Source organism: Hakea prostrata, chromosome 7 (genome assembly GCF_041222555.1).
Source record: "Hakea prostrata isolate BN-2017 chromosome 7, UWA_Hpros_2, whole genome shotgun sequence".
Lineage (NCBI taxonomy): Eukaryota > Viridiplantae > Streptophyta > Magnoliopsida > Proteales > Proteaceae > Hakea > Hakea prostrata.
Genome location: NC_142606.1, coordinates 25,599,764 through 25,624,509, shown reverse-complemented (window position 1 = coordinate 25,624,509; position 24,746 = coordinate 25,599,764). Strand labels below are relative to the sequence as shown.

Genomic DNA, 24,746 nt, shown 5'->3' with positions numbered 1-24,746 from the left:
CCAATTAGAGGCTCCACTCACGCTGGACTAATATGGCAACATCACCTTGAATGGAAGGTCAACTATGGAGAGGATCGGACGGGATAACCAACGGGGAGGCTGGACCTAGGCAGATTAGGCGGCCACCGTTGGGAAAGCCTATCGGCATTCGTAAAGGTAATCCACACACTATTTAAACAAGAACTCACCTCTCCGGTAAGCAACCAACATATTCTCAAAAAACTCCTGTGTTGCTCTAGCACGGGATCTTAACATGATCACTGTCTTAGCCATCGGAGGCGGTTGCCCGGCATCCTAGCCAGCCCACGTCTAATCTTTCTTGCAAGACTCATTGTCTCTAACCACGGGAAGGCACTCGGGAGCTTGTGCGGCTTAGTTGGACTCACGATCAGAACTGAAACACATCAGTTACAAATGAAAATCAAGGACAAATTCGTCTGAGACTGTTCTCTCCAGCAACCAAGCAGACTTAAAGAGGATTTCATTTGGAAGCTAATTCAAAGGGGGGGTTTTTACCAGCGTTACAGGAACGGTTCTCATAACATCAGATGCATATCGTTCTGGTGTTGATACAGCACCAATACATATCAGCAGATGTGGCCAAACGATGACCAATACTGTTTAAACTAAGACCAATACTGTTTAAACTAAAACCAAGTTCTTCACAGACAGAACTAGTCTTTAGTCATTATCATGTGATCAGGAAAATGTAATTGGAAGCAATTTATACATGGAGAGAGATGTTTTGATCACCTTTTATCCTTCAACTGGGATTTCTGTTTCATTTATTAAACTCTAGCTCTAAATCCTCTTGGATTTTTGCAGGAGTAAGAGATCTGAGCCGCCCAGCGGGGGTTGGGGGGGTGTGTTGTCAAGTATTTTCTAACCAGGCCTATCCTCAGATGGAGAGCAAGAATACTGCAATTACCCGACTGAAATTGGATCAGAAAAGCACTAACACAATTCTTCTGCATACATATGCAACATGCAGTTCTCGGCTTCATCAAGGAAGAACCTGTTTAGCTTTGTTAAATTAAAATCCACTTTACATGGATGAAGATTTTACATTATTTCCAATAAATATGAAAAGAAGAACAACCGTTTCTAACTAATAAGAATACCTCAAAGAGTATTGTTTCTCATGTTTTTCAAGTGTGAAATCGGATGGCCCAACCTCAGTAAGACTCTCACTTGGTTTACAGTAGGTTCTACCTTCAAGATTTCCTGTTCTGCTCCTTTTGCCACTTCAACTGCATCCCTGTGATTGGCAAACAAAAGATTAGAAGTTTCCCTGATGTTTGACAGAAACAAAATTAACTTAAATGAGCATCAGTTATAGGCAGTATACCGGATCAACATCTCATCTGGCATGGAGACCTCAACCTCAAGGAAAATGTTGCCTTGTAATTGGTGGCGTGTTATGTGCTCGACAACCATATTCTGAAATTTATTCCAACTCAGTCGATTCACCAATGCTTGTAAATAACTAAGAAATAAAACAAAAGAATTGATCCCCTCCCCATCACTCACCCCCTTTTTTCTCCCTATAATTAAAACCAGCAAGGCAACAAATTGTTAACAGTCCAGATTCCAGAAGAACAGATCGACAATAAGTCACACATAACAAGGAGCACATTTTTATAATTGATATTGTTTAGTGTATGCAAAGAAGTTTTCAATACCAGAGCTCCTAAATAATGAGCATATCCAACGGGAAATTAGCTGTACAAAAACAACTTTTAGTGCCCAAAGACACATTGTCATCCTATGACACATTGAGTATACCCCAACTTACCAGTGACTTACAATTTGGTTATATTTTCACTAAGAAAGAAAGGCATAGACATTCTATCAGTCCCACATACTCATCAATCTGGACCTCTTCATTAAGGCTGCATTTGGTATTAGTATAGGTTGACTTTGCACTCCTGGAAGATAAAAACCAGTTGGCTTTATCCTCCAGAATGTAACATTGATCTAGCACTGCATACTCATCATTTCTCCAAGGAACAAGCATATTGCTATGTCCAGGGGGTCTGCCTGGCTCCTCTGCAGTCCTCAAACTCCTAGTAAGTCCTGACAATGGGCTTTGCTCTATTGTATTATTTGTTCTTCCGTGCTTTTAGTTCTCCCCTTTTTAGGGGCTTCTAGCATCTCCTACTTTTTTTGTTAATGAATTTTGAACCACCACAACACCACCACCCTTCAACACCCCCCCCCCCAAAAAAAAAAAAAAAAGGGGAAAAGGGGGGAAATAAATACAAATTATGATACGAGAGCAGCATTGAATAGTAGTAAATGGAATGGAAGAGGTATGTATTGATTAAGAAAAAGAAATCAAAGCAAAAAGTCATACCTCTGTGAACTTAGATGCTAGGATGTTGGAGACAACACTTTCAACATCATTTTTATTTGTAGAGACATCCAAATTCATATGATCCATTGCCTCTGCATTTTCTGACTGGTTTGATACTTTCGAAGAGAATTGTGCAATTGCTGGATCTATCAAACAAAGAAGGCGGCGTCAATGTCATTACCAAATATATATTTACCCTGCTAACTAGCCAAACAGCCACTACTATTTGGCTTCCATTTGGGCTTCGTTATGACAAACATGACAAAATTGCCATCATTGGATTTCCTTTAGCCCGTCATGGATAGTTCATAAAGCTTATAGATAACTTTCTATACAACAGTACTGGGTCCAACAGTAATAATGCTGCAAGTGTTCCCCCTCTGCTTTCAACCACAGAAAAAGGATATGAAGAAAGTTGAAGTATTGGGATTTAATGAATTTCTTAGAAGGGTACAATTTAGAGGTGGATCTATTCCAAAGTCTGGTCTGTGAACTAATAAAAACTATTGAAGAATGGAAGATTACATAAAAGGCAACATGAACCAGTGAAGAGTAGAAAACCTAGAAGAACAGTTGCTGATCTTGTAGAAGGCCCCAGGGTCCCCTATATATTTATATTTTCCCCCTGTGAAGTAACAGTTATTTCTGTCTTTTGAATTTTCTTTTAATTTCTAAAGAGAAAGAAAACCCTTTGCAACCATTAAGGCTGCTGGGTGTTCACAATTGATATTTTTCATACTTTACAGGCCAATCCAGCACATGACACCTCCTAACCTCAACTAATCTAGCATCATCCAGCAGTTCATCAGCAAATATTTGTTTAGTACTCACAGGCACATTTTGGGTGGGGAAGCCTTTGTATAAAGTTCATATTAAAATAACAGTTGCCCTTGTGGTTCTTCTTGCGGGGGTGCAGTGGAGGAGGGGTAGGGGGTGTGGTGGTCGGGGTGGGGGGATCTAGGATCACCCAACTAGTCTATTTACCAGCATGGAAGAACAGAAAATGGGCAGACAGCATACAGCCAAGATTCTGGCCAGCCAGCATAGGCCCAACTCCAGTGGTCTTCATTGGCCAGAACCACACTTAGGCCAAACACTATACATTAAGTTGTCCATGCATAGGAGGATCTATTTAGCACTTTCCATTTTGTTTAGAATCTCTTCTACATAGAAGTACTTACAACTTTAGCACCTGTATCCATTTTCGGATGTATCAAGAGGCTAGATCTCATCCTGGTAATAGCTTCCCTTTAATTGGCTACTATATCGTCCAGGTTTCCTTTCCACACAAGAAAGGGTGTACCCAGTGCCGAAGCTCCCACACTGTGGGGTCTAGGGAAGGGACTTTCTAGGCAGCCTTACCCCTGCTTTTTGTAGAGAGGCTGATTCGAACCCGTGACCTCCAGCACACAATGGAGAGACTCCACCATTGCGCAAGGCCTGCCCTTCTTCCTTTCCACACAAGCTGGAACTGAAAAAGGGTTGTTATATTGTAGACCTTACTAATTTACGAAAATGAAAAAATATTGGCATTTGTTGCCTTCTCTCTATGAAAGACACCACATGGTGAGCTTCCTTGCAACAGTGGTCTCATTGCACTAGAGTTAGCGAGAGACTGGCCTAAACCATTGGTGAGAGGCCTATGCCATACGTATTTATTTCCTGCAATTCCACTAAGTGTTTGAAGCTCTTTGAAACCTAATGTTGTTGCTGTCCAGTGGTGGCCTTGGAGGGGAGTATTGTTGCTCAAAGAGGAGATTAACAGCAGTTCTTAGGTTCATTCAACTACCCCTAAGGCAGCATAATCATATCTCTAGCTATCATTCCCTGTCTGTCATACCCATTGATCAGCAGGATACTTCTGATATTCATAAGTTCATGCATAATCTCAGAGCCTTCCGATGACCTGATTTAGATCTTCATTCATTGATAGATAAACCCTTTATTTTTGTAATGTAGAACAGGTCGAAGGATTCAACAACCCGAGACAATATCTGGAATCAGGAGAAGAAGAGAAGGGGGTGGAGAGATGTTACTGTAGACCGATGGAAGCAGATGTGGAAATTGGAATGATAAAATGACTTAAAAGGCAGGTCTAGGATTAGGAGCTGCTATAAGTCCAAAATAATAGTGAAGTCAAAGGCATAACAAGATCGACCCAGCACTAGGTTTTTCCCTCGTCCCAATTTCACCATTAGAAACTGGGATTTGGGCAGAATTGGAGAGAAATCAAATGACAGCCAATTTGTAGGTCAGATAGGGCTGAAACTTGAACTGTGTGGGAGTCTTAGAATGTAAAACACGTGCTAAAAGGGTGAAGACAATTAATGGTCAAGTTCGACTGAGGAATGGGGGGAATGAAATTAAAAGCTTAAGCTCAAAACAGGAAATAACCATGGAACAATAGATTGGGCAGCAGCAAAGCAGGTTGATAAAGTGGAGGGGCTCCTAATGGCTTGAGAAGTTGATTGGGATGAAGACACCAACAGAACAAACATCAAGGACTGCGTTGGATTGAAAACCAGTTCTTTCCTCCTTCGATCAAACACCAAGGAAAACTTCAAGTGAATAAACTTGCACAAAAGCAGTAGCTGAGAGGAAAAACCATGGGCTATTAGGCTATTATGGCCCCCTTTCGATTGTTTTTATAGACTGAAATAAAAATGAGCACCAAGGAATCAAAATTGGTAAGTCCCAATATTTTGAAACTTCCAACCTTACTCTACTTGAGTTAGAAGACACTATCAGTCACACCTGATACATACTGACCTCATAACGACTTGCCTAAATATCCCGAGGCTAAGATAAAATAAGATAAGAGACCACAATGTAAACTAGACCAGCTGAAGATAAAACAACCAAGTAGTCAAAATTGTGGCAGCCGCTTTCTTCAGCTCCGCATCATTTTGGAAACTGCTTTCTAATATCTGACCTGGTTTGTAACTCACAATCTAATCATCCGCTGATGAGATGTTTGGATGGTTATTTCCATTTCTTGGGTCCTATGATTAATCAACAGCTAAAGGTGATCCACACACCAGGTTGTGATATCATATAGCTTCTAAACCTGGCTAATAGTAAACATTTCAGTATGCTGCTAATTTGAAGATTGTGGCCACTGAATCACAATGATTTTATTCCAGTTATCAAGTGATTAAATTATCAATTAATGGAAGTTTCTGTGTTGATATGAAGTTATAGCCAAGTAACAGTCTATGAAATTCAATTTCTATTCCGGTGATCCTGCAAAAGCTCTCCATTCCACAATGGGATTGGGATCAACTTTTGATGTATTGAAGGCCTTAGGGAGATGGACCTATTTAACACTAGGCTGACCAGACTTGTTTGAGAGAAATCACCAGTTCAATTTGCTGACAGCATACTTCTACGGTCCTGATGTGGATAAGATTCTGAACTGTAGAATGATGTTTGTTTTGAATCCATCAATCAAATTAGTGGGCAATTTCCAACATTATATTTGAAAGAGTAATGACTGTACCTATGTGTATGAAAACTTCAGTTACTTCAGTATGTAATCTCTGGATTTGACGACGAACATTTTCACCAATCTCGTGTGCAGCACTAACACTCAAAAATGGATCAACCTGCAACAAAATTACAAACACCAAGCTGCTAAACCAATAGATGGAAATAAAGTCCATCTAGACATAAATGTAGAAAGTTAAAGTGTTAAGCTAAAGGCCATCTTAGCACAATAACACAAGAATCATAATAACGGACCTCAATGTGCACATCAAGATGCAAACATGAGCCAGCCTTCCTTCCCCTCAAGCGATGGCATCCCTACATATGACACAGAAATCCTTATCAAACAAGACATAAGTTTTGCAAAACGAAAGCAAAGTCATAGAATAAGAGAAGTTCTTCTGTCCCCCACTTCTAATGAAGATAATTCTCCACGATGCTTACAGTTTATTAGAACCCAAACATGGCTAATATGCTCCCAGAACCAAAACAGAATGCTAAACTCATCAAAGTAAAATTATCAGCCATTCATATCCAATACATATGATCAATTAATCACAGTACATCACCACTTAGTAGCAACTTTAAGACGTACTATATGGTACTGGAGGGATAAACTTGTCATACCTTGCAGTTCAAGGTATGAAGTAGATCTTTTTTACCGTATACTTTTGGTCTATCTCAAGTAGAAGGGTGTTCTTGTCCTTCTGCAATTGTAATATTGTTTAACCTAGTATATAAATTTCTAAGAGGACTGCCAGAAGCTATGCTTTAAAATCAGCAGTCTCTTCTCCCCCTTAACTCCCCTCATCTCTCTCCACTGTGATGCAGTACACACCCATCAATTTAACTCCTAGACAGGCCACACTTGGGCTGGCTCATGCTTAAGCCCATTGGCACAAATCCAAGGTTCAGTGGCAAAATAGCAAACAAATCCATGTTTACCTACAGGGTGGCAATTCTGAAAATAAGTTTAAGTTCATAAGAGTGGTAGACCCGGTACCAAAGGCTTCCACACACGCAGAGTTGGGGGGTGGGGGGTTGGATATTGCTGCGCAGCATTACCCCAGCAAGTTTCATAATTGAAGTCTAAAACAGCAATGGAATTAAAATCTATCTCCTAATTACTTCCTAAATTCAAGCCAGAAGTTTCTGTACATATCTGATAGCTATCCCAGATAATAGTTTACAGTTCTTTCCCAAATAAAATAAATATTAAATATCCCACAACCTACTTCATCTCGGTCCGGTTCTCAAACGAATTCCTCACTAGATTGACCATGGGAGCACCTAGTCACCTATATTCCTGCCGCCCCTGTTTTGCTCCCATATGGCCATTGACCAGCAGCTGGAATCAGAGATTCTAGACAGACTGCCATATCTTGGATCACAGTCCAGCCAACTGATGCAGATTCCTCACTAGATTGGTCCTCTTTCCTAGGGAATTAAGTCTAGGATTACGTAACATATGTCTTGGGCCTTCGATCTCATGGGTTTACTTTGTAATTAGCCATCATCTTCTACTTTGTGAAATTCTTCTTGTTTGATGTTCCAAGTTTAAAATTTGTAACAAGTAATATAACCAAACTACCAAATCAAGCATAAACTATTTTGAACAAGTGAAATGGACTAATGCCCAGAATAGTAGAATACCCCATGGGAAAAAATAATCAATAGGTCGCCTTTTAGTGACAGGAACATCATCTTTAGCGTTGAGCACATGCATTTCTCACCAACATGAATAGCAAAACCACCAAAATGGTCATCCAATATAGATTGATCAAAACTAAAGTAGGTGTTAAGCATATGGAAGCAGATCAACAGGTTCTATGGGGTCCACAAAGATCCATATGTAAAAGTTTATGATTATGACCGACAGGCATAATAATAGATATTGAATAAAGGACTACTAAAGGCTTCTTACGTGCCACTTTGTCTAAAACATAATTATAATAACCAAATGACAAAAAAGGAAAGGACATAACAAGTACACTATTCAATAAAAATGCCACACACTGATTCATAAACACCTACAACAATTTTCCAATTTAAAAGAGAAAAAGGATATAAGCATGGCACTTACACCAACTCCTTCAACTTGGAGTATTGTGTGTTTAATAGGATCTAAAAGATCTGACTCAACTCCAGCATCCACCAGTTCCATTACACTAGAGGTTTGAACCACCAAACATGTCAAATGAGGAGATCATGTGAGCACTCATAAAATATTACTATAAATAGGAATCAAATACAAATCCTACAAATACCATAAAAATAACAAAAAACTGAATGAGAGAATCGTGTTATCAGTAATCAAATATATGAATCATTATTTTCCTATTCATTTAAGGATAATCAACAATCTATTTATGGATGCACATTATATAATTATGTTACTGATAGACCTACCTTAAACAGAAATGACGACATACTGTGAAGAAGTGCAAAGGCCTTATCCTTGCATATTCAGTGTCTAAAGTGAACTAATTAAAAGCAACAAACGACACACACTTATTGCTTGCAATATGTGTCAATGATTTCAATATGGTAGAGAAACTTTTGATGCAAAAAATAAAATTTAGAGAAATTGTACAGTTCTATAAGCTAAGAGATCACCACTAGAGACTGTTTCAGTAATACATATACAAAATCTTGTATACGTTTAGACATCCCAAAAATATAACTTCAACATCCAAGGCAATGTTCTACCAGTAAAAAACATCCAAGGCAATACACACATTACTAGAGTTGGATTTGTGATGAACAAACAACCTAGAAGTTTCGTTCTCTCCTTTAACTATTACTGCAATAGATTCAATTAACAATGAATAAGATTAACAAAATAGAAAGTAGAGCAGGTATACCTCTGGTACCCATTCTCAACTCCAGCTTTTAGGATCATCCCTGAGACAATGAGCCCTGCAAGGGGATCAAAAAACTTCACTCCAAGAAGAGATCCTCCTGCGTTCACAAGGCATTTCATGAGGTGATATTTCATAATAATAATAGGAAGAAAGGAAACAAGAGCACTCCCTAGTCACATTACCCTGCATCAACACACAAGGGGGCTGAAATGACTGTCCCATCCCTCTTTTTGGATCATTGGGTGCCCCTATCAACAACCTTATTGAGGAGGCAGTGTGACTCTTCCCCAAAAAAGGGGGGGGGGATTTTTTATCATTCCGAACTAATGGAAACAAGCACCATTGGTAAAGTAAATTGGGGCGAAATGGATGCATAATCTTATACATCCAAACTTCAAACTTCATAAACCTTCAATAATACCTTCAATGGCTAACATATATCCATGACTCATTAATAAACTATTAAAGTCTTCTTTCCTAGCCTAGTTCGTCAATCAACCTAAAGGATCCACTATTCCATGTTTTATCAAACCCTGAATTTGACTAAAAAATTTATATCATATACTTCCCATTTTTCTCATAACACCAAGTCCCATCCCAAATATTGCACAACACTACCACAAAAAATTTCTTATTAGTTTGGGTACTGTAACCCTATTTATACTGCATCATTTACATTAAAAAGTCAACAACAAATAATAGAATGTGTATGAAAAAAAATGAAGTTCTTACCAACCCCAATGAGAGCAACAACTGACGAGATAGCATCAGCGCGATGATGCCATGCATTCGCTTTCATCAATCCACTTCCTTGCTTTTCCCCAGCTCGTTTTGTTATCCAAAAAAGACTACAAGAAACAGAAATATAGCATAACCAAGTTAAATTACTTCTAATACAACATAAAATTCTGAATTGAAACCAATTCCAAATAATGAAAAATTGAAGCACATAGCCGGGTAACTTTAACTTCAGTTTCCCCCTCATAATAATGCAGGACAGAGCACCAAATGATAACTCACCATCATATAGCAGCAATAACCAGCACCAAAACAACAATATATCGCATAATCAAGAGCATCCACAACAGCAACAATGGATCAGATCAAAGTAGATATAAAACTCCAAAGTAGGACACAACTGGGAAAGATAGAAGTAAATTAATTACCCTAAACCCGAAAGCCTAATGTGTCCCAAATTTCAGTCAGATGCTCCATGCAAAAAACTCTAATCCCCAAAATATTGTGTTGAACCAAAGACCAACCAAATTAGCAGGTAACTATGGAATGAGAGAGAAAAAATAGATCTGATCCGGCAGATCTTTTGACCAAGTACAATGACCAATCAAACAAATATGACTGCAAAAATTGGTGGTAATTTAATGGTTGGAACTACATATAAAGGCCTATAGTAGAAAATGGTAGAAATGTGACTTTGAAAGTTCAAAGGCTAAACAGAAACAAAGGTGGAACTGGACAGAAGTGAGTATAAGTGAAAGGTAATTGGAATCCAACAATAAGGACGAGCATAAAAGGAATTAACTAAGATTCCCTGATGCCTCAGGTGGCACTATATCACCCATCCAATCTCTTTTGGATGGACCCTCCTTTTTGGCTATCAAGTACCTTGTTCATAAGTGATTAGATTGCATCCTGGAACATTGGGTCTTTGACAACTAAGAGTATGGAGCTGTTTGATGCTATGCAGATAAGAAGGATTAATGTGGCTTGTATTCAAGGAACAAGCTGGAAGGGCCAAAAAATGAAGGCATTAGATGACTTCAAAGTATGGTACATGGGAGACGAAAATGGGAGAGGGGGAGTGAGCATAGTTGTGGAAAATGACCTTAAGAACAAAGTCATGCAGAGCTGAAGACATGCTAGAAAAAGCAACCCAATAGCTCACAAGGAGCCCATGGCTTTCATGGGCTAGGACTATTTTGTTGGGTTAAGGTCAGCCCACATGCTACAATGTTCATGGCCAGACCTAACCCAAGTGATGCAACCAGCCCCCAGGCAGCCCCAAAAGAGCCTAGAAGGGGCCCAAGCCCATCCAGAATAGGGACCAAAGAAAGGGGAGCCAAATCTGATCAAGGGGCAAAATGGTTCCTTGGATTAAGTCTATGTCAGTAGGGTTGAGTTCAGATTATTTTCTGATTTTCAATTCTGTTTTTATTTTTTAATTTGGAGTCTTAGTCATTAAGTAATTATCTATTTCCTCTTTTGTTGAAGTTCTAGTTTCGTAAGAGTCTTCGAGTTGTTCTAAAATAGGAAAGAGATTTCCTATTAACGAGTCCTAATTTTTAGGTGTCTTAAATTAGGAAAGAGTTATTTCCCTTTTGGAAGTCTAATTGTGAGTTTGTTTAAATATAGGAAAGAGCCTTTCTTGTAATTGGCAGTCTTGATTATTGAATGAAATTTGAGTTTGAAAATTTGACTTGAGAAGTCATGGGATTGTGAGGAACACCCTCGGGCTAGGTTTGTGTGAGCTATTCTTCAACCTTCAAAGCTTTATTCACTAATTCAAGCATTCAACACAGAATTTCTGCAAGTCTTCAATCACAAGTAAGTAAGAAACCCATTCCCTCAATCCCAGACCTCAAAGATAGCCCTAACCCCATCGCACATCATCTCTTCCCCTTCCCCTACTGTCCAAGCAGCTTCTACCCCCTTCCCTAGCATCCACAAGCCCTCCCCCTTTCTTCCTGTTTCTACGATAGCAGCAGCCATCTATCTTCATAAACCCTACCTCCTCGGCCCCTCTAGACCCTAAAACACCTTTCCCAAAGTCACACCTAACCCTAGAGTAGAAACCCTAAGTCAATTTCCTCCCCCAACCTATTTTACCTTAACCTGGAATTTTCTCCACTTCATCTCCTTCAAGAGAAATTGCAGAATTTTCTAGATTTTCATAAAATCTTCAAACCCCAGCCCCTCTCTTCTAAACAGCTTCTAAACTACTAATTTAGCAACAATGGTAGTTTAGACTTTAGATCCGCAGAACCAGCAGCCCTACAACTATCCCAAACCGTAGCCGAAACCCTATTTTGGTGTTGGACCTATTTCAGAAAATCCTGAAAGTCTGACCCTAAATTTCAGAGTTACATTACCAAGTCTAGTCCTTGAGAAATTCATCAAAGTCAATAAAAGTGATTGTCGTTCAAAAATATAGAATTCATTGTCAAAAGGAACTTTCCTTTGTCAAGAATTAGATAATGGTTGATGGATGGGTGTTAGCTAGTGGTCGGATGGTGTATTTAATCATTTAATGTTTATGTCCTTAGAATGGCTATATAAAGGGACTTATATAAGAGGGTGGACCACTCACTCATCAATTGAAATCAAAGTTGCTCTACAAAGCATTCTTCTCTATGGAGAAACCATGTGGCCGATCAAGGTAGGCTGGTGTTGGATCCAATTGATCCACCTTGCGGTGTGAGGCTCAGGTGTTATTTTGTTGTCCTCGATGTTCTCCCATTTATGTCATATTGTTCTCTCACTTCTCCATCTAGCAACAAGCCTTTCTAGTTCTTAATTTTCCATTTCAGTTACTACCCTTACTTTGAAGTACAATTATGTCCCTATTGTTTCAATGTTGTTCTAGAGTTACCATTGTGACATCACTCTAGATTTCAGCTTTGATTCATATATGATTTTCGTATTATCCTTAACTATCAAATCTGGAAATCATTACCTACAGAAAGATCTTGATTGGCTACAGTTTCGATCAATCAAATACAGTACCACATTACAAAGTAGTGGATGCTAAAAGATTTGGAGACAGGATCCCACCGATCAAGTTGGTGATAGACAATGAGGTTATCAACATAGTTAGCGCATATACACCCTAGGCAAGATAGGATGAGAGTAAACTGCAGTTCTGGGAACACATGGATGGATTAGCGGATGATCTTGGCCAGGAAGAGGAACTTATTATCAGAGGTGACCTCAATGAAGATGTGGCAGTAGTTGGGGACAATATGAAGAGTTTCATGAAGGATACGGCATGAGAAGAGGAATGAATCAATGAAGAGAGGATAGTAACAAGTAACAACAACAGCAGCATAAAACAGAATAGGAAAGAAAGAGAAGGGAGAAAAGAAGTTCTGGTTTCGGAAGGACAGAAAACATGGAGAAGGAAAGAAACTCCATTCGCAGGAGCAAAGAACAGCAGGTTTCAAAGGAAAACCAGGTGAGTGACCAGAGAAAACAGCAGCAAGAACAACTGCGACAAATGGCACGTTCAGTTTTCTTAAAAAGGTAGGCAACCCTATTTTTTTTGTTTTTCTTCTCCATAGCTCTGGTACTACATAACAGCTGAGAACATAGTAACGAAACATAATGGAGAAGAGGAAGAGAGGGAAAAAGAAGAAAAAATGCAGAAGAGAGACTTGTAGAGAATATAGAAACTGGAATTATTTCTATCACGGTTTAGTTCCTCAACAACAACAACAATAAGCCTTGTCCCAATTAAATGGGGTCGGCTACATCGATTCTTGCCTTCCTATCATGGTTTAGTTCCTCAATATATATTAAATTAGGGAACCTACCAACAGTCTAATTGTAAACAAATACAAAGACAACTGGAAGTCACTAACAATGACTCTTAATGACTTAAGGCAAGACAAATAACTTAACATCAAACCGTCCTGCTAGCAGTACAATACTTAACGGTAAGGAATGGCAACAAATCTTTTGAACCATATCAACAATGCTTCAACTCCTCTATTTTAAAGGGCCCAGGGGAGGTATTAACTAGCAGCATACCAGTGCCCGCTTGGAGTAAACATGGCACCCACAGGTATTGTGGAACTCCTTAAGAAGTGTCTATCCATTTTACTCAGGGCTATATGCTCCTGCTTGACTTCAACTCATCCAGAGCTTGAGACTCATCGATGTAGTCAGTTACCAACCTTAAGCTGTCAATCAGAGTCGGGCTTAGGGGGTTAGAGGATCTGATAGTATTTACCCATGCGAAGGCATGGAATGAAATATAGGAATTATAAGTTCATAACAATAATATCATGCGGTCATGCCATATAGAAACTGATAATCTTCAGTGCTGAGAATGCTTCTAAGGTGCAATAGAAGACGTATTCACAAACAAAAGCATCAGAAATAAGTGAACACAATTTACACAAACATGGCCATTATAACCTGAGCTCCTCAGTATGTAGTTAAGGCTGCTACTTAGATAATAAAATAAAAAAATTTAAAAACACGCTATTAGAAGGGTTATTTGAAAAACAATGAAATACTCCAATCCATACCCTTCTTTGACAGCAATTGATACAATAGTCATATTCAAAGCAAGGATAGGGTGTTCCATGTCGATTCCCTGGTGATGGCCACCATGACCATGGCTCTGCAAATGCTCTTGGACTGAAGAATGATTTGCCACTTCAGATGTTGTCATCAGCACTCCCTGCAAATGAAAGGGAACTTCAATTCCAAGAAAAGCAATAGTCACCAATCACAGCAAATAATAATTGAAAATGCCTTAATTTGTCACAGAATGGTATTAACTGAAAACTTTACAACACATCCATATCATGAAGTAATGAGAACAGGGAACTGAAGTCAACACAGAGGACATAAGATACAACTAGCTATTACAGTATGATGGCTTCATGAAATGAAACAAAGAAAGAAGAAAACGGGAAAGAAATCACACTTGCAAAATGTCCAAAGCATGCCATGCAATGCCCCCAGCTGTTGCCAAAAGCATACAAGAAATACCAAGAGCTCCCAGAGTTTCAAACTTTCCATGTCCTGCAACAAAACAGAGATAAATTCATCGAGGGAGAGGGGGAAAGAGAGGGGGGAGAGAGAGAGAGAGAGCACATCAACATTATCAAAGCAACATTATCAAAGCATGATTCTGAAGAAGCTGTTCACAGTTCAAGGTACAAATAAGCCCCAAAAAAACCACCATAGAGAGGGGGGGGAAGAAAGAAAAGAAATTGCAAGTATTGCATAAACAAAAGCAAGTTGAATCTCTTCAAAAAAATTAAGGATCACATATGAAACTCTAAATAGATTTTGTGTCTAGCAATTGAATTCTTTTGTCATTTCCATAGATCTGATGCACACCACACAGCAGAAAATGTACAAGTCACATGTTCCCCACACGATCAGTTTGTGAAACGTATTCAAGAGATACCTAGAACCTCAGAAGTCTACATATCAAAATCCCTCAAAAATGATAGAAAACCAACCATAAAATTTCCCTAAGCCCAACATACCCAATTTCAAGCAATTGTTTTACACCCCCCCCCCAAAAAAAAAAAGGTTTTCAAGCAATTGCATAATAGCACCTTCGATGGCCATTTTAAATTTAAATGGCATCTCGGTGTCTCCGTCTTATGATATCAAAACCGCACTCAATTGCATCTCTCTTTTAGTACAGGAACCACACTCAATTGCATCTCTCTTTTGGTACTGGAACCACACTCAATTGCATCTCTCTTTTGGTACTGGAACCACACTCAATTGCATCTCTCTTTTGGTACTGGAACCACACTCAATTGCATCTCTCTTTTGGTACTGGAACCACACTCAATTGCATCTCTGTAGCAGTTATTAGGGGTGTCAATAAAACCCTGTTGACCCACCCTGGCCCCTTTTTTTCAACCCAAAGGGTTGGCTTGGGTTACAAAATAATGAGCCCTGACAAGGTCGGGTCGGGTTCAGGTTTAGCCCAACCAACCCTATGTTTTATTACAAGTATAATATACCAATGCAGCATTGCTCAGTTGGTAAAACCAACAGTTTCAACAAAGAGGTCATGGGTTTGATTCTACTTGGTGGCAATATTATTATGCATTTTGTTTCCTAATAAAAATTAGTGTCAAGGTTAGGGTTAATCAAGCCAACCTAACCCTATCAAGGTAAATCAGGCCAGGCCGAGTTGGGTCGGGCCCTACTAGGGTCGGGTTAGGGTTGCAAATTTTTAAACCCTGCTAGGGTTGGGTTGGACTTGGGTTTCAATTTCAATCTCTAGGGTAGGGTTAGGGTTAAAGGCTAGCCCAGCCCATTTACGCCCCCAGCAGTTATGGACAAATTTCTCAGAATAAAAACATTAAATTTTTTTTAAAATTTTCTGCAGGCTTTTAAAAATATTTTTTTTAACTTACTAGTAAGTAGAGCTGAATGGCATAACATGGCTCTTGAGACGAACATCAAATTAGTTGGATTCATTGAGTAACAAGGCTAGGTAGGAACTAAAACTTAACCCCAATTAAGATCACAGTAACACCCAATAAAGTTACCAGCTTTATACTCATAAAAGCTTAAAGCTATGTATTTTGATTTTAGGATGGTTATGCCCTCATGACATCTTACTTCTAAGGTCTTGATCTTTGCTAACTGAGCAACCATCTTGGAGTTAGCATATGTATTTAATTCAGAAGCAAGTAAAAACTAAGTAAATCAGTCCCTTAACCCTCAACAATACCCTTCACTTGTAGAAAGCAATCACAGCCAAATACAATAATAGGCAGCAGCCCTTATACCTGGCCACAAATCAAGAAATAGAGGTAAAACTCAGAATATAAATGATAATCAAGAGTCAAGACAAGCAGCAACACTCAAGAGGATCAGTGAAAACTTAATATCGAATGGAGGAATTAAGAATAGGAATCAAACCTCAAAACATCAGCCTAAACTGATCGCTGACGTTGAAGTTTTATGAGTTTATGAATTAAGTCATAGATTGGGAGATTTTTAAGATCTTTCGGCCTTAAATCATAACACAACCAAATCCTGGTCAACTGGGATTCCTTATCTGTCCTCCAAAAATAGACTGAAACTAAAGGATAAACAGGGAAGATCTCAAGCCAACAAGGTTTCAGCCAGAAAATCCTAATTTCCATTATCACGGGAGTTTGGTTGATTCCCTTAACCAGCAGCTGAGTACAATAAGTGGAGACTAATAGGGAATCCAAAGACCACAACACCATCTTGAGTAGATGTTTGGTTGGTCTCTGATGGCCAGAGCAGAATTCAGAGATTGGGGATGAGAAGGGGATCGACTGAGAGGAAAAGACAGCAGATAATAACTAACTCAGCCATGGGAATCTCATAATAAAAGGCCTGTCATCTCTCAGCTTCCCACAGGACAATATTGTATCGTGCAAAACAAGGGTCTTCTTCATCTAAAATAGTGGGGAAGGTCCATTATTATGTTATACAGCTATAACTTTCTAAAATAAAAATTACAGCAAAGGGAAACTTATTCCTTAAGTAATCATCATGTCTGATTTTTAAGCAACCAAAAACTAACATAAATGGCAACAAGGACCCACCCCAAAAAAAAAAAAAAAGGAAACTAACTAATAAATAACTAAAATAGCTTGCTGTCGGTAAACCACTCTCCACAGTTCTTATTTTGAGAGAACCAGTAACTCCCAGCTGCATGGGCCAGCATAGCCAAAGGCTAGTTGGCTCTATGGCCAACAGGGCTGGCCCTTTTTTTAAGGGATTGACTACCCGTTACTTTATCCTTGTGGCTACAACTGAAGCCATGAAATTAATCTTCATCGTTGATTTTTGTAACTTAATGACATGTTCCACTTCCAAAGGATTTGGTGAAATGTGAGTCTCTGGATTTTGGGATCAGATATCATTTACTGAAAGAATCAGTACACAGATAAACATTAGTCAATGAAGGAAGGGCAGCTTCAGATGAATCTCCAAGCTTGCAGATGTGAAGAATTTTAGTAAAAAGAGCATATCCACTGCAAGAGGCTCCCACCACTGAAGGGTCTAGGGAGGGTCATCATTTTTTCCAATGCAGCCTTATCCCCTGCTTAAACAGAGAAGCTGTTTCTATACTCAAACCCCTGCCTTGATATTGAGGCACAAAAAAATGAGTAAGGCAGCATAGCGCCTTATGCGATTCTTAAAAATTTCGTATTTTTTAAATTTATCTTACTCTTTCCAATTAAGCCCATATCTATTTGCCGGAGGTGATAACCAAAACATCGATGAGTCCCCGGGCTTTGGTGTGGTTGTTGAGGACCCGTGGGATACCAATTAATCATGGGTAGCTTTGGTAAGCTTTACTTGTAGATCGCTCTGTTTGTCTTGTCTGTCGGGTGTGTGGGTTCTTGCTGGTTCCTCGGTGTGTTTTGGTCCTGGTTATCTACTTCATAAGTGGGTGTTTTGGGTGGGTTTCCCAAGATTATAGGGTGGTGGTGGGGGCGTCCGGTCTTGTGATCGCATTTCCTTAGTTTAAGGAGTTTTATGGCCGTTGTTCGCCGCTTGGTCGGTGCGTGTTGGGCTATTAGATCTTGTCTCTGTGCTTGGGTGCTGTGGTGGTGGCCTGGATGGTGTGTTCATTTGGTTGGTCCGGGTTGCTCCCTGTGTGCTTGGGTCGGTTGGGTGGCCCCCGGAGCCTTGCTCTGTTCGGGGTGATATAATCCATTTGGGCTAGGAGCTGGGGTGCCTAGTCCTTGGGGTGGTGGGGTTGTTGCTTGGCCTTGTATCTAGCTGGCCTCTCGCGTTGGGGCGTCCTGGCCGCCCCTTTGTTGGGCGGCTTTTGTTGTTGTTGTTGTTGTTTTCTCTTTCCAATTATTCCTTTTGTACCTTTCATTGTCGTTCTCCATTCTTCGCTCCGTTCCCCTACATTTTTCTACCCTTTTCAAATTGCCGAATCTCATATCTCAATCACAAGCAAGGGAAAACTGAGAAAACCTGGAAACACGCTGCATGACAGGTGAGTGCAACCACTGATTTGGAGGTGCTGCTTCCTCATATGGATATCAACCCCTAATCCTGCTTGTAGTAATGCTTTCCCCTCCTCCTCTTCTCATGGTGTGTCTTCTTTCCACCATCTGCTACTCAGATTAGTCCTTTTTTTCTCCTTCACCTTCTCTTCTCTGTGTCATTTTATTTTTCCCTTTCATTTCTCCAGGTCCAGTGCCTGCAACATCCCAGCAAATTCCTCTTCTTACTCCTTCCGGCATCTGGTAAGCTTCATGGCTGGTGAAGTTCTGCTTGCCAAAGGATATACTATCAAAGCATCTGTTCATGACTGAAGTACTATTAAAGCTTCTGTTCATGACTGAAGTAAGCATGCTCCCCCCCCCCCCCCCAAGTATCTTCAGTAATGAACTTAATAATTTCTGCCCTGACTCTCGTATATCCCTCTTCTACCTCTAAGGTTCAATTCTGGGTTTCTTGCAATATTCAGTTTTTCTTTTTTTCCCCTCCTTTTCTTCCCTCTAGCTGCTTCCACTTTTTTTGCCTCCAACCTCTTCCAGAGACTGCAACACATACCTCAGGTAAGTGTTTTTCTTTTTCCTTTTCTTCTCCTTCATGTTACTTTCCCTTCCACACACCACCACCACCACCACCCCCCCCCCAAAAAAAAAAAACTGTCTTTACCTCCAGCCAGCAACATCAGCATGGTAGCACCTGAAGCTGGTTTGTCTTTTTCCTCTGGCAACTGAAAATGAAGCTAAGTGATGCTAAACTGACAACTTACCTGATTTTTTGCCGGCTCATGTTTTCTTCCTCCTCTTCGTCTTTTTTTTTTTTTTTTTCCCCTTCAAATTTACTCCCATTGTTCTGCTGCTTATTGTCTAAGAGAATACAGTGCTTGTTAGTGATCTTAGTAATCTATTTTTTACAGTGTCAACTTTAGCAGTTGGCGGCCATATCCTTGATCCCATTTTCTTACCATTTACAATTGAATAATTGATAATAATAGTAATTATTTTTTATTATAACTTATAGTTAGGACATGGTGAACTAAGTCAAAGAATGGTGATCTTTTGTTGTTTTGATGAGTTTAGTGGCTTAATGATAGTTTAATTATAAAGTATGGTGTATTTGTATTAGAAAACCGGGGAACAAATGTACAATTAAACCGCCATTACTGCATCAGCAAGCACCTTACTACCTAAGTGCTTCACCTGCCCTGAAATGCCTTGGATCGCCTCAGCATCATAACAATGCCCAGACCACTTGGTCACAATGGAACACCCTCTACCACTAACAGCAAATTCCACGATCATATGAAAAGTAGTAGTACTGAGTAAAAACCCCACAAATTTGGATTATCCAAAGTGAGCTGACAAACCATAGCCAAAAGGGCAAATCAGATGCAAATATTGCAATAAAAGATCCAGGGGACCCAAACCAAGTCATCAGCCTTATAGCACCTTGCCGTACCACCTGTCTGGTGGAAAAAGCATATGCTTTTTCATTGATTGATCACTGATCTCATCTACAACATCCATCAGGTTCTACTTCTCTATTACGAGCCAGGGATGGTGGTGCCAAAAAAAGAAAACTACTACACTAGTGCAGATGAAACTACTATATCGCACTGCACTAGCAGCAAGAAAACGCCCCAACTAAAAAGGTCATGCAAATGTGCCCAACTTACCATGTCTGATAATGGAAGCCACTTATCACATCAGAAAAAACTATTTATTTCATCTAATTGAGAGCTACTGATCACCATGGGTGACAATACTTGCCAAGTCCAATAATGGAAGCCTATTCATCATTCCTAATGATGGAAAGCTACTAACCACCTTAGGATACACTACTTATCATGTCTCTTGAGTCTTGATGGAAGGCTGCTTACCTCTGTGGGAGATACTATTTGTTAGGTCAAAACATGGAAGGCTCTTGGAAGGCTCTTACCACCTTGGGAGACACTAAACATTGTGTCTGATGATGGGAGTCGACTTATCAACTTAGGATACATGATAATGGGGGACAGAATAGAAGGATAAAGAAGGATACAGAAGATAGGGGGAATAAGGTGAAATCTGAGAAGAATCAAACTTGAAGAAGGGGAAGAGAGAGAAGAACACTCATTTTCTTTTTTTACTTTTTTTTATTCTTTTTTCAATAGGCTGATTACAACATTCAAATTATAAAAGAGACATCCTCCATTAGGAAATACTAGGACTCTTTGCAATTTAAAACTAACTAAAACTAATCCTTAGTATCCTAACCGAATTTAAAAAATAAAAAATAAAAAATAAAAATAAAAATAAAAACAAAAAAACTGCCTACACAATTATCCCATAAATATCCAAGAAAAACCCCTAAAAATCACTGTAGCATAAACAGTAACCAAGAATCCTTTTTACAAGACAACTTTGGTCTTGTCACAAATAGCTGACTGTTGGCCCACATGATCAACAAACAATTAGTGGATAGTTCTAGGAAATATTTTCCCTTCAAATCAGTTATTTGCTTTGGCAATTAAATTCCTCAAATATAGACCAAAAATTCATGCAATTGGAACTCCCTCTCAAATTCTGCTGCATCACATGACAACACACCTAGCTATTAAGAAGATCTGCAGACAAATCTCAACGATTATGGAAGACTGAAGCTGACAAATACCAAAGAAAAAGGGTAACACAACATAGGATTCAAGAACCTTGATTGTAGAAAATAAGTGACTCTGATCAACCTCGTATGAGCGTGTTCTATGCAGTAGCATGAATAAAACCATAAAGACAATTAGGAAAATCAACAATAGATCTCCATGCTGCCTCAATGAAGAACCAAGAAGAAACAGGGCCCAGCAGTAAAGAGTGGAGATCAACTCTTGTAGAAAAATAAAGTCCACAAAACACAGGAACAGGAACAGCTAATAACCAAAGAAAACCTCATTTTGATGTAGAAGTAGGTTTTCAGGGAAAATAGTCACAGAAATGGCAGGTGCACACCTGAGGAGAAGAGATTATGTAGCAGCAATTAAAAAATTGGTGTAGAAGACACTTTTATTGATTAAATATCTCTCATATAAAATGATTAAATCAGAACCAGATAAGTGACAGACCTGAAACAGAAAAGAAAGGAAGAAGATAGAGGAAGGCTGTGTGATAGAATGTAAGTCTATCTCCCAGCCAGACATCTTATTTAAAAATCTGAAAAATAAGACCTACTACTATCTAGAGTCAAAGCAAGAACCTTATTTAGTTAAGCCTAATTCTGAGCCTAATTACAATGGGAAAGAAAAAAAGGATAAGAATAAACGATAAAGATAAAGAGAAAATCATAATCTAACTTCAGCAAGATCATCCATCCATGGAAATGCAACCCCACTTCCCTTAAAGAAATTATAATAATAATAAAATAAAAAGAAGTTGACACACACTTTTAACATTTTTTGTTTGAGCATCATATACGAATATTAAACTCCCCTTGCCACTATTACATGAATAGCAGATTGAAATGGTAACAAGATTACATAGAGATCCGCTATCTCATGATTGCTAACTGCTGAGGAATTTGTTTCCTTAAAAAGGTAGGCCATCAATTAAGGAAAATTATTGACCTGAATTAGTTCGTAAAAGTATTCTACTAGACACAGCAAAATTTCTGGATCTGCAGTTGAATTTGGAAACTGTTTCACCTTATTAAGCATCCATATGGATGTTCCCCTTAATAACAGTTATTTCATCAAAAATTCTATTTGACATTCCAACTTCAAGAAGTGGCTAATAAATTATCCAAAGTCTTCCATCCAGTCATCAACCACAAAAAAGAATACCAAAGCAGTCAAGGCTCACTACCAAAAGCAAAAAGGAAATCCCTAATTTAAATAAGTCTATCCTTTTCCTTTTTGTGATCATAATAATAACCATGCAGAGTAATATTAGATGCACTAACAGGCTAGCCATGAAAATTCTGAGATTCATAGAGTAACACGTTTGTACAAATCAACCATATGGGTGTTCTTTGTCCTTAGGAGCCCTCGAAGCCTGATATGACCACAAAGCAACACCACTAAGGACCTGCAGAATCACAAAGTAAGAAGGAAATAAGAATGGACACATACAAGCTTATGCTTTCAACCTGTTCTGAAGACTGGATATAAATACTGATATACGCAGAAAGCTACTTATTGCCTCCTAATTGATCAAGAAAAAAGAAGTTCGATTGTTCCAACATCATTGAGTCAAGGAAAATGAGAGCTGCTGCATACAGGGAGAACACCTTCCAGCGGCAATAGTTAATGGGGATTAAAAAGATTCTGATGGATTGAAGCAATAAAATAGAGTGAAACAACTAGTCCTGATATTCTAAAGAGAATATGATTAGTCTTCCAGGTGTGCAGGATAGTATATATGAGGTATTGACCACTCTTTAAACCATTGAACAAATTTTCTACATAATGTCAATGGTATATAGGTATATGATTTATGGGAGAACATCTGATAATTCCATCTTTTCTTTAATGAGGACATAAAATAACATTATTCTCGCAGTCAACAACAACTGCAACTTGTGAGAAACCTTGACCAATGTTGTGCTCCAAATTGCAAAGGGGGGTTATACTTGGATACTGTGAGCCATACATGCAAGATATCTACAAAACACTAGCAAGACAAAAAAGGGGTTGATCCTTCACCAACTAGTTAACCTATTGCTAGTTGAATTTTGCTTTAAAATAAAATTTGGTGAAATAAAATCTTTCCTGTTTTTAATCTGACAGCCAAATTATATTCTGAAGGGCTGAAAACATGATTGTCAGTTTTCAGTTAACATTGTTTTCTAGTGTGCCACTTTCCACCCCCTTCCATTAATTCCATGGTTTACAATATCTCCATTTGTTTCAAGGAGAACTTATATGGACAGAATCCAAACTCAAAACCTTGTTTCTGTTAGGTAAAGACTAAACTATTTTCCTCATGCGATGTGGGGTTGCAGAGATAGATGGTATGGATGCTATTACCCAATATCACAATTGCCCTGGTGTTTTTTGCCATATGATCTAGCAGAGGTGAAAAGGCTAGCAATCTCTTCAGAAGAAAGAAGGTCTCAACTGATTGGGCAGGGTTATTTCTGGTACGTCATTTCACTAAGAAAACTTCACCTGGCTAGATATTTCTCATCAGGTCTGTGATCGGACAGTCTCTAGAATTCCCTGGTAGAAACGCAAGAAGCGAAAGGGATCTCTATTCACATCTGAATTTTTTTTTTGGGTGTGCACACAATTTGCCGGCTAAATGATCCTTTATGACGGAAACCTCGAAATATAACAGTAATCAAAGGTACGGATGAGTAAATGACAAATACTGAAAATATTGAGTGTGTGAATTGGACATACGATGTCGGAGATGGAGTGAGCTGCGTCGGCGATGATGGCGGTGCTGCCGGATAAGTATCCAGTCAAAGCTTTCCCGGTGGCAAGAGCAATGTCGGAGGCGAGACCCAGCTTGAATATGTACTCTCCCTCCTCCCCGGAATCATGGTGGTGGTGGTGGTGGTGGTGAGAATGACCCATGTGCCATCTCCTTGGGACATTGTAATGGGGATGCTGATTGTCAAAGAACACCAAGGAGTCTTGCAGATGAGAATTGGAGAGGAGAAATAGATAATTGAAGCGTCGCCTCCTGCCCGTTTGTAGAGATGATGATGAGGAAGAGATCCTAGAAACGTAGGATTTGTAAATGGGACTGAGATTGGAAAATCTGAATCTCATTTTACGTTTTTTTTTCGCTTTGCTTTCGATCGGATCGCTGCTGCGTTTCTCTTCCGACCTCTTAACCGGCTTTCCTCCGTTTGCTCTTTTAGCTAAGAGAACAATGGGGATCTTAAATTCAAAAGGTAAAATTACATTTTTTTTTAAATTGAGAAAAAATGTATTCCTTAACTTTTTGTGACAAATATGTGGATGTACTTTTTTCTTTCTTTTCTTTTGGGTAATTTTCATATGGAACCCCTAAGGTTTGGTCCATATCACTTTTAGTCCAAAAAAAAGTTTCTCTTTACACATGGCTCCCCTGAGGTTTCTATTTTTTTTTTTTTTTTTGGTAGAAATCCATTTATTGAAGGGATGGGCACAAGGCCTCACAGGAACAGGCTTCCGGGCCAAGTAGTGGATACGGCCACGGTCTCCCCTCTGACCGGCCTCCGGGCTGGGTTTGCCCGTTGGCCTCTCTGGTACTCCCGCATCTCGGGGGGGCCCTTTCCTCTGCCCCCCCGTTGCCGTGGCCGCTTTTGGTGTTTCCGTTTCTCGTTCGTGTGGATTGTGACCTCTTTTGCTCCCCTCCATTATGGCC

General features: G+C 39.2%; 1 protein-coding gene across 2 annotated transcripts; it reads right to left on the bottom strand.

The window, feature by feature from the left end:
* Positions 1-282: 282 nt before the first annotated feature.
* On the bottom strand, positions 283-24,276 carry LOC149010813 (metal tolerance protein 2-like). Of its 2 annotated transcripts, XM_089160336.1 has the most exons (13): positions 23,792-24,276; positions 22,406-22,475; positions 14,378-14,475; positions 13,974-14,128; positions 9,439-9,554; positions 8,707-8,803; positions 7,926-8,010; positions 6,098-6,160; positions 5,856-5,961; positions 2,357-2,502; positions 1,349-1,440; positions 1,122-1,258; positions 284-1,015 (listed from the first exon to the last, which is right to left on the bottom strand). In XM_089160336.1, the coding sequence occupies exons 1-12, from the start codon at positions 24,164-24,166 to the stop codon at positions 1,123-1,125; spliced, it is 1,539 nt and encodes a 512-aa protein (XP_089016462.1). In that variant the 5' UTR covers positions 24,167-24,276; the 3' UTR covers positions 284-1,015; position 1,122. The 2 variants fall into 2 exon arrangements, with proteins under 2 accessions (XP_089016461.1, XP_089016462.1); XM_089160335.1 differs by having other exon boundaries at positions 283-1,258.
* Between the last annotated feature and the right edge of the window lie 470 nt (positions 24,277-24,746).